The sequence below is a fragment of the Phyllobates terribilis genome, unplaced genomic scaffold (assembly GCF_046119375.1).
Source record: "Phyllobates terribilis strain yellow unplaced genomic scaffold, ASM4611937v1 Scaffold_1__5_contigs__length_1240528914, whole genome shotgun sequence".
Classification (NCBI taxonomy): Eukaryota; Metazoa; Chordata; class Amphibia; order Anura; family Dendrobatidae; genus Phyllobates; species Phyllobates terribilis.
Window position 1 is genome coordinate 1156087107 of NW_027362761.1, and position 18828 is coordinate 1156105934.

The 18828-nt window shown below is 43.3% G+C and overlaps 1 protein-coding gene across 2 annotated transcripts in view; it reads right to left on the reverse strand.

Moving 5' to 3' along the window:
• BOD1L1 (biorientation of chromosomes in cell division 1 like 1) overlaps positions 1-18828 on the reverse strand; it is a 53483-nt gene that overhangs the window by 12257 nt on the left and 22398 nt on the right. The window contains exons 8-18 of one of the 2 annotated variants that reach the window (XM_073648607.1): positions 18416-18548; positions 18230-18308; positions 10535-16465; positions 8155-10504; positions 5767-5810; positions 3047-3131; positions 2870-2952; positions 2706-2787; positions 2586-2623; positions 1095-1131; positions 472-518 (exon numbers count right to left, since the gene is read on the reverse strand). In XM_073648607.1, the coding sequence (XP_073504708.1) occupies positions 472-518; positions 1095-1131; positions 2586-2623; positions 2706-2787; positions 2870-2952; positions 3047-3131; positions 5767-5810; positions 8155-10504; positions 10535-16465; positions 18230-18308; positions 18416-18548 (8909 nt within the window). Of the gene's footprint in view, positions 1-471; positions 519-1094; positions 1132-2585; positions 2624-2705; positions 2788-2869; positions 2953-3046; positions 3132-5766; positions 5811-8154; positions 16466-18229; positions 18309-18415; positions 18549-18828 lie in introns of both variants that reach the window. The other variant, XM_073648599.1, reaches the window with a different exon arrangement.

An 18828-nucleotide genomic window follows, 5' to 3' on the forward strand; every position in this document is an offset into this window, starting at 1 on the left:
ATGGGTTGGTTTCAAATTTATTTTTTTTTTTAAACATTACACTTAGGGTTTTTTTCAGTCCCCCTTAGGGACTTCTTTACTATATGTGGTAACAGGATTGCAGTATATAATACAAATCAGTGTCCCATGAAGCCCAGCCTGTGGTCGTGCTTCAGAAAAGTACCAAAAGGGTGGCGACAGGGGAGGGGGGGGGGGGGTCTTTAGTAGACCCCCAGCTGCCATAGGAACAAATCGGCAACCTTTGATCACGTTGCTGGAAGCTGAGGAGTGCCCGGACAGACACGCCAACAGGATGACACTGCTGCCCTCAAACACGGACAGTGGAATTTAAGACGTGAAACGGCAGCGCTTTTATAGGTAGACGCTGGCTGTATAAACACAGTCAGCATTTGTCCTGTGTCAGGTGAGCCCGCTGCATTATAAATATAGAGAGGTCAGACCAGAAAGGGGTTAAAAATCAATTTAATTTACCTCTGATTTTTTGGGTTCACTCTCGCTCTTCGTAGGACTAGGAACATCTAAGGAACAAAAAAAAAAAACATTTTTAGCCAAAGCATGGTGTATCTTTTACAGTATTCAGGTCAGATTTCAAGCCTGGGACAGAATATGTCTTTGTATGGTGGACGACTATGTGGAAAAGAGCATATAAGAAAATGAAAAATTCACGTGCTCTCCTGAGCCAGCGCCAGGTCAAGAGGGCCACGGGTAGTACTTCCTGGCGGTGTCATATTTTTTGCATTTGGAGTTTGGAGCACGACTATAAGGATTTACAACTATTCAGCCAAAATTTGGTGATAAGGTTGAGCCTGAGGTCAGACTTAACTTTATTCCAAATTATTTAAAAAAAAAAAAATATGGACGTGCACAATCAAGGATATGACAAAAATAGGGCGTTCTCAAACATCCCTTCTCCATATGACACAATTCACAAATAAAGTTGGTCTCTAGAGGTTGGGGGCCTCTCGTAGTGTGCACCTCTCTACAGAAGAAACCCCAAGATCTTTCAGATTTAGAGGTGGTAATCATCAGCCAAAGTGCTAAATGCAAAATGATTCACAGGGTTTCTAGTTCACCAGTTTTTCTAGTTTACATACCTTTATTCGCTTTGCCATTATTCTTGGGTAGTTTTTCCTGGGAAAATGGGAAAGTATAATAAAAAAAAAATAATTGCAAAACGTTGAGTGAAAAACGATTAATATATTAATAAAACAGAAAAAGTTATATATTAAGATTTTCAGTATTTTTCAGATATTCGTTTGTTTTTTTGGTTTATGTTTTTTTCTCTCCTTCTTCCAAAAGCCATAACTATTTTTTTTTATTTTTTTTATTGCCCGTACACAACTGTATGAGCTTGTTTTTTTGCGGGACGAGTTGTACTTTTGAATGGCACCATTCATTTTATCATGCAATGTACTGGAAAGTAGGGAAACAATTCCAATTGCGTCGAAAATTGCAAAAACAAAAAAGTGCAATTCCACAATTTTTTATTATTTTATTTACCATGTTCACTATATGGTAAAACTGAAACTGACTGGGCAATATGATTTTCCGGGTCAGTACGAGTACGCACATACTAAACATGTGTTTAGTTTTGTTTTTCTTTTTAATTTAGGTGGTGAATAAAAATTCAGAAAAAAAAATTAGCTTGTACCACCATTTTCCAAGACCCAAGAAGTAACATCACCACTTTTCGGGATCTGGGGCTGGTTGAGGGCTAATTTTTTGCGCTCCGAGCTGACATTTTTACTGTTTACATTTTGAGGTACATACGATGCTTGGATCGCCTATTATTGCAATGTTGCGTCGGCCAAAAAAAACTTAATTCTGGAGTTCATATTTTTGTTCTTGTTGCGCTTTTACCGATTAGATAATTTTATATTTTAATAGATCAGACTTTTATGAATGCAGAGATACAAATGTGTATTTTATTTTACTTTTTACTGTAAATTTGTTAGTCCTTTTTATGATATTTGAAGCTGCGGTCGTCCGATCATTTGTAGTACCATACGCACCAGTGCATCAGCACTGCTTGGTATAGCTAAAGCCACAGACTCCTATGAACGCCAGCTAAACGTTGGCTTTCACAGGTGAATCGTCATGACAAGCATGGAGGTCTTCAGTAGACCCCCAGATGTCATGGCAATCCATCGGTGCCCCACAATCACGTTACATATGCACCCCGATAAGCGGGTGGAATGACACGTGCTTCCCCCTACTGGCGACTGTTAAATGCCGCTATCAAAGCTTGACAGCGGCATTTAAAATGTAAACAGTTGCAGACAAAGCTAAGAGGCTAAGAGGCAGATGATGGCTTAAAAATTCAGCCATCATCTGCCGGGAAATACGCAGGCTCAGCTTGCAAACCCGCATCAAAGTCAGGGAAAGGACATATGACGTAATTGTACGTCATATGTCGTTTATGTACTATTTTTTGCTGTTTAAACCTGGGGTGTGTCATATAGTAAGGTCCAAAAAAAAAAAAAATCGATAATTTTTTTTTGTAGTTACTATGTAAAATTAGAAAAGAACCGACCATTGAGGAGATTTTTTTTTATTTTTTTTACTATTGCAGAGCCAATACATACATCTGGAGGGCGCTGTGCTTCAGACAGCATCCTTGCGGCTAATGGAAGAAGCAAAAACATTAGGATCAGTCGGTGAATAAAACATATCAGAATTAACAAGACGAGATGGACGACACTTACCAGCTTGCATGGCTAAAATAGTGCGCCTCTTTGGGGGCCTTCCCCGCTTTCTTTTTTCCGGTTGAGGCTTAGGATCCGATTCCTAAAAAAAATAAAAGAAAAATAAATCCCATAGAAACATGTTTAGAAAACCCAGGAAAACAGGTAAAAGACACAAGGCTCACCACGTTGTCAGTTTTTGGATCGGGTGGTGTCTCTCTGGCTCGCCGCTCTTCCTTTACATCCTTATTGTCACTTTCCACATTATCTATGTTATGAAAAAAACACAAAACAGATTTACCCCCGACGGCGGGTCATCAGGATATCTCAGCGCAGCCTTAAAAGCCCGGCTCCGTACTAACCTTCTTGCTTTGTGATGCCTTCGGCTTTATTTGGTTCCTCCGACTTTATTGAAAGAGACTGATCTTCCTCATCAAGTTTCTGGTCCTAAGCAATAGAAAAAAAAAAGAAAAATCCTTAATTTTAAAGGACTATTAAGACCAAGATCTTCATTTCAAATTTACAACACGGGGCCTCGGGAGTGAAATGGTGCACGGGTCTAATATTTTATGGACGAGAGGCAACATCATAAAGCTTTTGCTAGGAGAGGCACAGATTTTTGACCAATTTTTGATCAATTTCTGTCCATTCAGAGCTATCAATTTGATTTAACTGGTGTGCGTGTGGCCTTGAATTTTTGTTCACCAGCTTCCTAATAGTCTTTAAAATGTCCTATCATTGGCGACTGCAGACTTCTCCACTTAGCTGGTGTGCAAAATGTGACATAAATCCATCAGAGCGCTGCTCTTAGCTCTGACCAAGAAGAAAGTCAGAGGGGGGGGCGCATTTCAGTTTTTAGGGAGGACTGGTCACACAGCAAAGCACGTGATTCTTCATGAGCTGTAGAAAGGGAAATCACTCCAGTAATGAAGCTGTGCTGATACGTGAAAGCTATGGAACATAGCAGCATCCTGCAGACACAGACGTCACATCCAGCATGAATTACTGAGAGTAACATGTGCACCTGAGAGAAGTCTGAAACTAGGAACAGGTTGTAAATTACATGCTGTATTGGGAGTCTGAAAGGTATTGAAGGAATAAGGAGTGAAATTTGCGCTTCCGCTTTTTTTTTTACTCCCCTCCTTCCAAGAGCCAAATGTGTTTCATTTTTGCATCGATATAGCTGTATGAAAGTCTGAATTGATTTTGAATGGCAATACCAAATATGCTTATTTCTGTATTTATAACATAGAAAAGGGTGGGGTGCTTAAAATATATATATATATATATATATATATATATATATATATATATATATATATATATATTATATATATATAAAAATCCTAAAAGTATAATGCCCAGAGATTGGATGTACTATTATTCCCTACATTGGGAAGGGGTTAAAGTTACCCACGCACCTGCAATGCACGTCAATACCTGGATACTCGATGGGCCAGTTGTTAAAGGGGTATTCCCATCTCCAAGATCCTATCCCAGTATATAGTAGGTGCAATAATATTAGCAAATACCTCCAATTAGAAATGTAGTATGGTTCTTCTGATTCGCTATGTTGCTTACCCCATGTGTAGGGCATTGTAGTAGCTTAGGGATCCATGGTTGTGACCACTAATAACTAAGCAAGCAAAAAAGAGAATAGTTCTGTCACTATATTCGTGGTCGTTGCCATGGATACCCAAGCTACTACAATGCCCTGCACATGGGGTAAGCAACATAGCAAATCAGAAGAACTATACTACATTTCTAATTCAAGGTATTTGCTAATATTATTAATATACTTACTACATATTGGGATAGGACCTTAGAGATGAGAAAACCCCTTTAATTCCCCTATACACATGCATGCTCAGTTCATCGTGGAAATGCTTTGCAGGGGAAACCTGACTCCTTTGTCAGAGATATATCCCCAGCAAGAACAAAGATTCGGAAATCTGACGTGCTCGATCCTTCTTTTTTTTTCCCATCATCCTAGCCTGCCGATCTTATTAGGCTGACTTATAGCTAGTGTGCATGGGCAATGTTAAGCTCTTTATCATCCTCAGGCTAAGGCTAAGTTCACACAAATGTAAGAAAAAAAAAGCCCGTCTGATTTTCATCCAGAAAACTCAGTCAATCTTTTTCTCATCTGTCATTCGTATGGCATCTGTTTTTTATGCAGTAGCAATTAGAAAATTTACAAGATCATTAATAGTTTCCTGTGTTTGCAATGAATCCGTAAAAATCGGCCGTTATACTGCGGCTCTGCAGGTTATCTGATTTTTTTTTTTTTTTTTGAGCTCCCAGAGACTTGAATGAGTAAGGCTAGGTTCACAGATGTTGGGTTTTTCAGCGGTTTCTGCTGCAGATTTTTATGCAAATTTTCAGCTGCCTTTTGCAGCACCAGCAAAGTCTGAGAAACCAGAATTCTCTGTTCACACATCATGTTTTTTTTTTTTTTTGTTGCTTATTTTGTGCCTTGGTTGGGTTTTTGGAAAAAAGAGCATGTCACTTCTTTTCACCCATAGGAAGTAATGGGTCGTGAAAAAAAAAACAATCAAAAACTAACCAAAGTTTGCATCAGCGTTTTATGATGGCAAAATAGAATGCTTTTTTTTTTTTTTTCTTCATTAAACTTTATGTACATGCATAAACAGAGACAGAGATTTCATTTTGCTGCAGATTTGTGACGCTGAAAAATCCAACATGTGTGAACTTAGCCTCATCTGATACATGGAAGAAACTAGTGCATGCTGCAAGGTCTTTCACATGCAGATTCGGTCCCTGCAAGAAAAAAATAATTATACATACAACTAATAATAAATACATTAAAAAAAATAAAAAACAACTCGCTCATCTATACTGCCCCCAATGAATAGTGTTGGTCTGAGTGCCGTCTGATTTTGCACAGCCAGCAGGTGGACCCAGAATATGCTTGTGTGAACTTGGCCTCGCTACGATTGTAATCTGAAAACGGCTTTGGAAAGATTTTAGTGAGGGATCAAATTAGCTGCCGGTCCGCAGAAGAAACGTTAGGCTTATAAACATGAACTACAGAGTCAAAATGGACAGATTCATTACTTACATGAGATTCGGCCTCCGGCTGAGGCTGCGGCCTCTCCATGGAGTCTGTCAAGAAACACAAAATGAAAGCATTGCCTCCGAAGACGTCCAAACTCCTTATTGAGTGGCTTTTAAAATTACATCACGGAATTACATGACAATACAATCCTACAGAACGTTAAATTATTACATGGATTGGACACCTTTGGGGAGAATATTAATAAATATATATATATATTTTTTTTATTATTTTTATTAACTGCATGTATTTGGCATTTATACAATATTTTGCAATGGAGATTGTTAAAAAAACATGGCACTATTTTCTTCATATAGTCTACTTTCTATTGCTGGATGCAGAATGAGTTAACAGAGAATCCGTCAGTCAGCTCGCTATGAAAGTCTGACGGAGTTTGTAATGCTTTTATCTGCCTTCTTCTGAGCTCCTCTAAGCTGATCTACTACAAAACAGCCTGTAAAAGCCAAACTGTGCAAAACTGTCAATGAAACACAATTGCAAACATGTGTACAAATTTCTTTAAGGGCCAAGATATATCAGGAAGTAAATTAAAACAGTTTTTCCCTTCTCGGTATTTTTTTTTTTCTTTTTTTACCATCTGTACCTTGAAAAATACAATTATTGTCCACATTTTAATACGTAATATTAATAAAATAATGTCAGATTGTGGAATGTGAAATTCCAAAACATGAGCATTGATGAGGAACATGCATTCAGAACCGGAGCAGAAAAACACCTTTAGGTCAATTTCTGGCTTAGTTTATCAATCTAAGTCCATCTTCATGAACGTCTCTTGCTTCCAGGGTCACCAGTAAATTGTATACACCTCAATTTCTCCATCCAATGGTTTTCAGACTACTAAGACTATCTTGAATTCAACTAATCAAACATATCTGCTCTTCATTTGCCGCCAACTACCCCTCTGTGTGGTGGAACCTCCCTCACTCCTTCAAGACTGAAGCAAATGCCACATTTCCAGCTTAGGCCAAATTTACGCTTTAAGGGCGGTCAGATGGCCATATTACTCGTGTGAGTATCCCATCGCAATCCTCAGACTGGCGGTCTGCTCTGACCTGAGCGAGGATCCCATCGCAATCCTCGGACTGGCCGTTGGTTCTCCTGACCTAAGCGAGAATCCCATTGCAATCCTCGGATTGGCTGTCGGCTCTCCTGACCTGAGCGAGAATACCATCGCAATCCTCGGACTGGCCATCGGCTCTCCTGACCTGAGCGAGGTTCCCATCGCAATCTTCGAACTGGCCGTCGGCTCTCCTGACCTGTGCGTGATTGCATGTATTTCTATACAACTGTCAAACTAAGGTCAGGAGAGCCAACGGCCAGTCAGAGGATTGCAAGGGGATCCTCGCTCAGGTCAGGAGAGTAGATGGCTAGTCCAAGGATTGCGATAGGATCCTATAGCTTAAGTAATATGGCCATCTCACTGCACCCTAAAAGTAGTTCTTGTCCCTCGACTTTTTTCACATACCCCTTTATCTCGGTACCTGCTTATTGCCTTCGGATGGCACTCCACTGGGTTGACATCATTCCTTTTGTTTTGCCGGGAGGCATTTCCAGGATCAACAGAGCCATTCTGTATGCTCACTGATTAAAACTTGGACTGCGGCTCCCAAACCTTACTAAGTATTATCAAGTGGCCCAGTTGACCATCTGCCATGCGCAAAATAAATCACCACGATGGCCCTTTCTGAAAGCCACAAAGTGTCACCCTCACCCCCCCAAGAGCAATGGCAGCCCAACAATTATCTTGGCTATTCCCAGGGCCAATCCTTATTTCCATCTTTTTGAATGCTAAACATACTATTAATGTTCAGAAAAAACAACAAAAAAAAAAAAAACCCACAAAAAATAGGATTGGATTTCTCTTAAGTGAAGAGACATCAGTCATGGTACATGGTTAACGAGAAGTTTACAGCCCTGTTAATCGACAAAGGGCAGGTCTGGGTCCTTGGGTGGGACAACGAAGGCCCTTCTCTCCGTTTCGTCTCCCATTCTTCGTTCAGCTCCCATCTCGTCCCATTCAGAGTGACCTCCCCTTCACCCCTATCTTGGTAGTCCATCTGCCCCTTTTGCCTTCGCTCACTTAATGGAAGCCTTGCTAGCAAATGTTAGTCTATGTAGGCAAAAATGGGCAACGTTATGGTAGTTTCTGGACCTCGATCAATACAGGATGGTGGCATGCATGTGCTGTTAGCGGCATTCAGCTACCCAAGAACATGCTCGACTCTCCTGCAGCAGTCATGATTTGGTGCCGTGGTTATTTTCCCACCTTCTTATATTGTCGTGTTGGTACTTCTATGTGTGGACTATTACTATTTTGTCGGTATCATACTTTTCCAACAGAAAATTTAGTTTGAGATGAAGGAAACCTACCTGAAGTAAGTATTGGTGTTTGGTTTCTGGAGCCATCAGCTGAGGTAGTGTTCTGTCCTTCATCTGTTTGCTTACTGATGTCTTTTTGTGTCTTGGTAGTTTCCTCAAACTCTTTAAGTTTGTTGTTGGACTCCTCAGACACAAGACGGTCAATTATAGCTCCCTGGCTGCTTTGGGATGGGACGTCTACACTGGAGTGTGAGGCTTTTCCTGTGTCACATACTTGTGCAGATACAGATAAGGGAGCAGCTTCACTGTTGTCTGTAGAAAGTAAGTGCACTTTTCTGTCTTCAGGCTTTTCTTCCATATTTTCTAAGTCAGACACTTGCACTGTGCTTCCACCTAATAATGTGCTGCTTGCCTCACTGTGGCTCACTTTGAGAGAAGCCCGAGACTCCATTGAGGTACTTGCGTGAAAGTCACCGGTGCACTGGTGTTCCTCGTTTAAATCTTCAAGTTTTTCGACTTCTGCAGAATCAAGTGTAAGAGACAACAGTGTACCATCCCCAGATGTAACAGTCTGAACTGAAGGGCAAGGAGTACATTCATCTTCTGAAGGTCTATGCGATGAAATCTCTGGAACAATACTGACACTTATAACATTTTCACCTACTACTTCAACTCTTTTTACTTCAGTTTGGGCCATTGCAACTTGCTCTTGACATTTTTGCGGCACTGACTCTTCCTCAACCCTGTCCTCCACCACTGTCTTGATCTCTTGCTCCACCTCGGTCACTACATTACATCGTTCAATCACTGCCTCTTCAACCCGTTCCCGCGGTACTGCTTCTTTCTCAACCCGCTTCTCGGCAGATACCTCTTCCTCAAACCCTTCTTTAGCAACAGACTCTTCCTCGACTACTTCCTCGGCCACTGCCTCTTCCTCAAATCCTTCCTTTTCTTCGACCCCTTCCTCCACCAATGCCTCTTCCTCGACCCCTTCCTCTGCCAATTTCTCTTCTTCAATCCTTTCCGGCCCCAATGCTTCTTCCTTGACCCTCTCCTGCTGGAATGCTTCTTCCTTGATCTCTTTGTCCGGCAATTCCACCTCCTCTATTCCTTTCTCTGCCAAGGCCTCCTCCTCGATCCCTTCCTCCGCCAATTCCTCTTCAACCCCTTCCTCATCCCTTTCCTCCTCCAATGCCTCTTCCACGACCCTTTCCTGCAGGACTACATCTTCCACGACCCTTTCCTCCGCCAGTGCCTCTTCCACGACCCTGTCCTCCTCCAGTGCCTCTTCCACGACCCTGTCCTCCTCCAGTGCCTCTTCCACGACCTTGTCCTCCTCCAGTGACTCTTCCACGACCCTGTCCTCCTCCAGTGACTCTTCCACGACCCTGTCCTCCTCCAGTGTCTCTTCCACGACCCTGTCCTCCTCCAGTGTCTCTTCCACGACCCTTTCCTCCTCCAATGCCTCTTCCACGACCCTTTCCTCCTCCAATGCCTCTTCCACGACCCTTTCCTCCTCCAATGCCTCTTCCACGACCCTTTCCTCCTCCAATGCCTCTTCCACGACCCTTTCCTCCTCCAATGCCTCCTCCACGACCCTTTCCTCCTCCAATGCCTCCTCCACGACCCTTTCCTCCTCCAATGCCTCCTCCACGACCCTTTCCTCCTCCAATGCCTCCTCCACGACCCTTTCCTCCTCCAATGCCTCCTCCACGACCCTTTCCTCCTCCACGACCCTTTCCTCTTCCAATGCCTCCTCCACGACCCTTTCCTCTTCCAATGCCTCCTCCACGACCCTTTCCTCCTCCAATGCCTCCTCCACGACCCTTTCCTCCTCCAATGCCTCTTCTTTGACCCTTTGCTGCGGGACTGAGTCTTCATCGACCCCTTCCTCCGCCAATGCCTCCTCCTCGACCCCTTCCTCCACCAATGCCTCCTCGACCCCTTCCTCCGCCAATGCCTCCTCCTCGACCCCTTCCTCCGCCAATGCCTCCTCCTCGACCCCTTCCTCCGCCAATGCCTCCTCCTCGACCCCTTCCTCCGCCAATGCCTCCTCCTCGACCCCTTCCTCCGCCAATGCCTCCTCCTCGACCCCTTCCTCCGCCAATGCCTCCCCCTCGACCCCTTCCTCCGCCAATGCCTCCCCCTCGACCCCTTCCTCCGCCAATGCCTCCTCCTCGACCCCTTCCTCCGCCAATGCCTCCTCCTCGACCCCTTCCTCCGCCAATGCCTCCTCCTCGACCCCTTCCTCCGCCAATGCCTCCTCCTCGACCCCTTCCTCCGCCAATGCCTCCTCCTCGACCCCTTCCTCCTCCAAGATTCCTTCCTCCGCCAATGCCGCCTCCTCGATCCCTTCCTCCGCCAATGCCGCCTCCTCGATCCCTTCTTCCGCCAATGCCGCCTCCTCTACGATCCTTTCCTCCGCCAATGCCTCCTCTACGATCCTTTCCTCCGCCAATGCCTCCTCTACGATCCTTTCCTCCACCAATGCCTCCTCTACAATCCTTTCCTCCTTCAATGTCTCCGCCACTACCCCTTCCTCCGCCAATGCCTCCTCCTCAAACTTTTCCTCAGCTAATGTCTCCTCTTTGACTCCTTCCTCCATTTTTTCCTCCAATGCCTCTTCCATAACCCTTTCCTTCTCCAATGACTCTTCCTCGACTACTTCCACCGCCAGTGTTTCTTCCTCAACCTTCTCGTCCACCACTACTTTCTTGATCTCTCCCTCTGCCAATGAGTCTTCTTCATCACCTTCCACTCCTAACTTTTCATCGCCCTCTTCCTCCACCACTGCCTCTTTCTTGACAGCTGCATCCTCAATTGCCTCTTCAACTCGTTCCTGCATCATTGCCTTTTCTACAACTTGTACTTTCTGGACTTCCTCAACCCATTTTTCCACAACTGTCTCTTCTTCAATCTGCTCTTCCTGGGTTTCCTCAACTAGTTTATTTACCACTATCTCTTCCTCAAACTTTTCTTCTGTCACTGCTTCTTCTACCCATTCTGTCACCATATCCTCAACCAGCTGTTCCTCGACTTCCTGAAATTGTTTGTCTGCCACTTTCTGTTCTTCAACCCATTCCTCCTCTACCGTCTCTTCATCTACCCGGTCCTTCAAAACGGATTCTTCCTCGAGCTGTGCCGCCGCATCTTGCTCAACCATGCTGTTCGTGACATTCATTGGGACCTCTGCAGTATGCATCAAAAGATTGGAATTATGATCTACGGTAATTGAAAATGAAGAATCTTCGCTTGCAGTGCCAGTGCTGGTGACAAACCCTTCCCCTTCTTCTTCATCTTCCTTAGCTCCAGTACTTGTGATGGCACTTTCGTCATCCTCTGTAGTAACTCTGGAGTCTATGCTTGCGGCTCTACTCATGATATTGCTGCTCTCAGTGCTTTCTGTGGCACAGCATGCACTATTATCTTGCTTTACACCCTCAATTTCTTCAGAAATACCGGTACTTGTAACAGCACCTTCACCTTCTTCCACCACAGGTCTTGATTCTTCATGCTCGACTACTACAGGAATATCATCAAACTGTGCATCCTCAGCGGCGGCATCTCTCTCAGGATCTTCAGTGTCCCTGTTATCAGCAGACGCCTCAGACTCTTGATGTTCAGTTATATCAAGATCACTTGTGTGAGAGACAGCCTCTTCTTCAACAGGACAATAAGCTGTAATATTGCCTGCATCCAAGCTGACTGTTTTATCCGCACAAGTAACATGACCATAAGCTTCCGAACTGTCCCTACTCCCAGGTGACACTATTGCTCCAGTACCGGCACTAGTTACCACACCATCAGTTTCTCTGTCTCCAACCTGCCTAGATACAATGCAGACATGTTTTTGTTCTTCAGAGCTTGCACTGCTCACAGCATCTTCCTTTTCATAGCTTACATCATTTTCTCCATCATCAGAGTATGCCTCAATAAAACCTGGATCAATATTTGCATCTACCCCTGAAAGACCATCTACGATGTCTTCTGCAGTACCAGAAATGGCAATGTTGCTGTGGTTATCTGCAAAGCTAGACTCTACCGACATATCTAAGGTGCCACAAATGCTTTCATTGCCTGCAGCTTCATCTTTTTCCCCAAGGTCGTTTTCTCTTTCCGTGCTGGAGGATGTTGTTGCGTCGTCAACAGGTCTGCTGATGGATGCTTCGGCTTGGATATCTTTGACTAGGCCATCACTGAAGCTTGAAGAACTGGCAGCTTCGTCATTTTTGCATGGATCCAAAGCCTGTATCTCTTCTTCTAAACTACTACCCATGATGTAATCTGATGAGGTGGCGTTATTATCATTATCAAAAGATTCAAGGGCGTTACTAGAACTGGCAGCTGTAGCTTCACTGTTAACATCACGATCTATAACCGCACCGGAACCATTGCTAATGGTCGTGGACGCGGTGGAATAAGTATTGTCAGAAATACCAGGGCAAGTTTTGTCATCTTCTATGCTGCTATCCATCATATCGCTTGATGTCGCTGTCTGGTCATTGGCCTTATCTGCACTTTCTGCATTCTCTTTAGTCCTATTTGTAGCCATTGTGCTTGATGATGCAGGAACCTCATCATTTCTTATTGTGTCTTCTGTGCCCATGCCTAAAACATCGGAAGACGTTGCAGTACCTGTACCTCTATCTACGCCTGTAGCACATCTCATGGTTATATCTTCTTCTGTACTGCTGTCCATCGCGACACTAGATGATGCGGCGGGCTGAGTATTGGTGTACAAATGTAAAGTGGCGCCATTTCTAGTCGAGGTGCTGGATGAAGTTGCTGTCGTATCGGTACTATTTCCAGGAGATGATCTGTCAAAGCGATGGGTGCTGAGGTTCATGGGGATACTTGAAGATGCCGTAGCTTCTGTGTTTTCGGAGGTTATTATGGCTGGGTGATTAGTAATACTTTGCCTAAAGTAGCTTGAAGAGGATGCCGCCTCCTCAGTGGAAGCTTGTGTTCGAAGCAGAGGATCTCCACTGCTCGAAGATGCTGTATTATTTTTACTCTTTTTCATGTATTTGTTGCTTTGACCTCCTCCAGTGCTAGAACAACTCGAGGTACTTCCAGAGTACAGGTTGCTGCCGATGGACGCTTCAGTACTACTGTCCATGGCGAGATCAAATGAATTTCCCGGATATTCTTTAGGAGTTCCAGAGGAGATAAAGTTTGTACATGTGTCATTCACGCCATCTCGCTCTGTGCTTGACGTGGCTCCCGTATTTTTGCTCTCCTCAGCATTACCAAATATATAGTTATTAGGAAGACTGCTAGAAGAACTTGCTGCATTGTCACTCTCTCTTTCTAAAGAGTCATCGGCCATGCTGTTATCCATTAAATTACTGGAGGACGCAGCGACATGTTCACCATCGATTTCAGACGAAACCAGTGAGACCTCAAAGTTCAAACCTCTACTGCTGTCAATCACATTACTCGAAGAGGTGGCCGTGTGCCTTTCCGATATCCCAAGACTACCATCAATTTCTGCCGCAGTGATAGAAGAGGTTGCCGCTTGTGTAGTTATATTTTCGGAAATGGCAAGCAAGCAGTAACTTTCTGAAGAGGTTGCTATATTCCCACTTCCAGGGCCCTCTGTGGTGTCAGAAGACGTTGCTGGGTGGGTGTCGTTGAGCGATTCTGCATTGTAGGATGAAGAGGCTGCGTTCTCCTGGGTACTTTCTGAAGATTCTCTGTTAGCACTGGATGTTGCAGGCTTAAAGGTAATGATACTCACTTGTTGTGGGAGATTATTACTGGTGCTTTGAGAACAGGTTTCTGAACTTTCAGTATTGTCATGGAACAAGTTTCTATCGGTGCTTGAAGTAGTGGTGGCATCTTCAAAGCTATTTTCTGATAACATTGTGAAATCTCCATCATCTTCAACAAAGTTACCATCTGCAGAAGCCGAAGAAGTATATCCCCTGCTTGTATCAAGGTTTACAGTGTCCATGTCTATGCAGCCTTTATCGGCAGTTACATCTAATGTGGTATTTGACGATGTGGCGGTGTCGTCGCTGAGAAGCCTTAATTCATTGGTAGTGTCTATAACAGAGCTGGAAGAAGTGGCAGCATCTTCACATTCAGTTTCCTTTACACTCTGATTATCAATCTCAGAATGCACGGAGATATTGCTACCGGCCTGTCCCCGACTGGCTTCCATAAGGCTACTTCCCACATTTCTTTCTGTACAAGTCACGCTAACAGAACCAGCACCTCTTCCGACAACTGCAGAGGCGTCTTCTGAGGAGTTAGATCTCTCAAAATGTTCCATCTCGAATGTGTGAATTTCCATAGCGGAAGCTTCCCTTTCTAAACTATTTCCAGTGACTAGGTTATCATGCTCCGCCAAATCGATCTGAACGGGGATATTTCCACTTTCCTTTTTGCTAGCCTCTTTTGTGCATCTCCCATCTTCTTCCGCAAGGTCGCTTGTTGAAATCTCTCCGTCGTTGGAATCGGTAATTTCAGAGTATACTTCATCAGGAGACGAACTGGAATTATCAATATTACTGGACTCTGAGGCAAATTCACTCAGGCCCTGAGCAGAATCTTCTGGCTCTCGGGGTTGGAAGGGAGCTCTGCCGACAATGTCATAGAATGAACTCCTCGACTTCGTGGGAAAAATTCCTGTATTGCTCTCGTTTTGGATAGCAAAAGCATTCTGTGTATTTTCCATGCTCATTTTATTACGCTCGCCGCAGTCTGATGCATTTGCAGCCGTCTCCACATCGACAGCTCGGATCGGTAACAAATCTGCACTATCCTTGAAGGCACTTCTGCTATCCTTTGGATCACTGCTTCCATGTTTTGCCTTGGATTTCAGAGTAATAGATTTCTTTGAGGTAGTAGCTTCAGCAAATGAATGAGGGCTTGCGTTACCAAGGTTGGATATATATTCTGCAGACTCAATATTTGCCCTTTCTGTGCTTTCTACATTTAATCTTCCAGGCTTTTTGTTCTCTCGAGGTCGTTCCACATCTTTTGACTCCCCAGTTATGGTAAGACTTTGATTGTCACTTTCGCTTTCTGATTTAATTCCCTTTTTGTTACCGACACCTTTAAAACTTTCACTTCTATGCTCAGAGACAGGTTTCTTACTTGACTTCCGATCTGAGCTGCTCGCACGGTCTTGGGCTCTTTTTTCCTCTAGATATTTAAAGGATCTTTCCTCCATTTTGCCACCTTCACTTTTTCGACGCTCATCTTTGTGACTGTGCTTCGATTTAGAGACTTCACCAGTATATTTCTTATCCGACTTGAGAGTGTCGCGGTCCTTGCTGTCCACCCGAGCTCTCTCCTTCGTTTTATCGCTATGTTTGGACTTTTGACTAGCGTCTTTGGCTGCACTGCTGGAATTCTGAGCACCAGTATTTTCCCTTCGCTCATCTTCAGATTTGGATCTGCGATACTTCTCGGTTGACTTCTCTCTTTCACTCTTTTGGTTTGCCTCTTCTTGGTCACTTGGTTTAGGTGATTTACTACTGCTTTTAAACTTCGCCTTGGCTTGAGTCTTCTCTTCAGAAGAGCCGTGTATTTTCTTTCTGTCTTTAACACTTTCTTCTTGCCTTGAGTTATCAGAGTTGGCCGAGTCCGCTTCATTTTTATCATCCGCTAAAGGCTTGGGTTTCTTCTCTGATGAACTGTGTGACCGTTTAAGCTCTCTGTGCTGCCGGGAATCACTACTTGATCGCTTATTTCGGTTCTCAGGTCTGGACTTTTCGGTGGACTGATGTCTCTCTCTTTTACTGCTTTCTACTTTGTCAATATGATCAGACGACCGCTCATCTTTGCTGGATATAGATGACTTTCTGTCGACTTTCTGGATATTTTTCCGGTCAGTTCGCTCTTCGGAGCTGGATTTACTTTGACTGTGTTTACTTGGCTGTTCTTCATCTTTTGAAGACCTCTTAGATTTTTGAGACTCCGAGTCATCAGTCACTTGTCTATGTAAATTGTCCAACTTATGTCTGTGCTTCAAGGCTAAACGCTCCTCAGAGTATGTCCTTTCACGGTCACCTTTAAAAGATTTCATCTCCTTTCTTGGCATGCTCTTGGCATTCTGCGAATCTCCATCGTTACCATCTTTTTTTGGATGCTTTTCAGGCCTGCTGGCATTTTTAGACTTGGAATAATCCTCCGACGCAGAATCTAAACGCTCCACATGTTTTCGAGTATCTGAGGTTTCAACGTCTTGGGTCTTTTCTAAAAAGGTTTTTTTCTTTAATTCCTTTTCTCCTCTGGAATCGTTTTTACTCTGCTCTGTGGATTCTAGAAATTTCCTTGATGCTTTGTTAGAGTCACTCCTTGCAGTGATCGACTTGGGCTCTCTTATGGATGAGGAAAATCTGTCCAGAGACTAGCAAGATAAGAAGAAAAATATTAGTATTAATAAAACAATTCCATCATTTCATGTAATAAACCAGAAGAGCAGCAAAATTGAAGGGAACCTGTCAGCTCGCTTTGGTAATCTGGCTGAGAAGACACTAGTCCATCAATAAAAACCATACCATTTTAGTAGCTATCTGACCTGCCAATCATGAGAAATTTAGCGTAGAAGCCATATGTAAATCAGGTTGGAAGTGCATGGGGGCGTGTCGATGCATTTGAACGGCTATTCTCAAGTGCAATGACACGCCTCAAGGGCACTTCCCCCCCTTAATTTACACATGGTCCAGGTGAAAGAGAACATATTAGTAGGAAGCACATGCCCATTCTGCAGGAGAGCTCGTAAAGAAATGATAATTAGAAATGGAGCCGTCAGAGGGAAAACCGAACATTTCATGGGTTCCTATAGGTCCATTTAGACCACATATTGAGCACTTATCGAATAATGGCTTGTTCACATGATAAGCGATGAGGACAAAATGATCGTTAACACGATTGTTCTGTCTCCATAGCACGTCGCTTGTATAACAGGAATGTGCTGTCGATAACAATGGTTTTTATGCCGGCACAAACAATCCAATCACTTAAATGAATGGTTTGGTTGCTCGCCAGCATGTATTCAGAAGATGGGTCATCATAAGATCTGTTGATAGATGGGTGTAAAAATGTTGAACGGAGCTTCAATGCGTGGCTCCATTCAATGTGAAGTGGCCACTGCATAGCTGTGGAGTCAGTAAGCCAAACCTCCGACCCCTCAATTTCCATGACTCCGACTCCCTCATACACGGCTCATGTTTAAGTGATAAATTTACTGTAGCACAGATTCATCTCAGCTAAAAGTCTAGACCCTTAGATCAGGAATAGGACAGACATTTATAGGGCATTTCATAACTTTCCCAAATTCTTATGAAAAAATATTCCCCACAAACGGCATTGAACTACTGTACCCAATTTATTATATATTTTAGGAGTTGGAGTCGGTCCATTTTATACCGACTCCACCAAAATGGACTCAGACGCCGACTCCACAGACGTGCTGCAGGGTACAGCAGACCCCACCGATCTGATATTGAAGACCCATTCCATGGATAGGTCATCAATATCTGGACAGCAGACACCCCTTTAAGTTGATTTACAGACTTGCTTTAAAAAAAAAAGTTGTCTTGATGAGGCAACACCTCAACGTTGTGCTCGTCTTTGCAAGATCATCGCTAGCAGCAACATATTGCTGTGATTTCAGAAAAAGAAGGTAGCAAGTGTAATGTGTCAGTTCTGCCTTAAAGGGGTATTCCCATCCCAAAGATCATATCCCAGTATGTACAAGGTGCAATAATAATAATAATATTATTACTATTATCAGCAAATACATCCAATTAGAAATTTAGCATAGTTCTCCTGATAACCTATGTTGCTTACTCCATATGCAAGCAATGTCAGCAGCTTAGGTATCCATGGTTATGACAACTCATATACTGACAGTTTGTTGCTAGTGGTCGTAATCATGGATATCTAAACTGCTGAAATGCCCTGCACATGGGGTAAGCGACATAGGTTATCAGGAGAACTATACTACATTTCTAATTGGCGGTATGTACTAACATTATTATTACACCTTCTACATATAGGGATAGAATCTTGGGAGATGGGAATACCCCTTTAAGGTACTTTTCTTCTTATCTTATGACTTCATCTATTTATACTATGAAATATCACATCCATCTTTCACTCCATCTACCTCATTAGACTTTTGGGTGTCTCTTGAGTCTTCATCTTGAAGTTCGCTTTTTATCTTCAGACTGCTAGTAAGATCAGTTCTATAAAAAAAATAAAAAATAAATAAAAAAAATACACAAAACTGACAAACAGCTATCATGGAACACAAGTAACTTTTAACAGGAAACGAGGACAGTAACAATCCCACCTCAGCTCGCTCTTCTTTTTTCTGCTCATTGCAACTTTTTTTTCTAGAAACATTTGCTCTTTAAGCACTTCTTTTAAGCTGCTAGGTTTTGGATTCAGACCTATGGACGGCTTATCAGGAGCACTTGTTCCTCCTACAATTTAAAAGGGAAAAAAAAAGAAAAATCAGTTTACATGAATAACACGTGGAAACCTAATTATCATTCTGCGACAACATAAAGGGATTGTCCCACGAAGCCTACAGGTGCATACGGGTGTCAGGGTCTCTTTCAGCCAGACTGGTTCCCAATATCCATACATTACACAGAATACCATTCATCTGAATTGCCAGCATGTAATGCTATATTCCCCTGCACAGGACATGTGTGGCTTGCTCAGATATCCCTCGAAGATAGCGGAGGAGATAATCCAGAT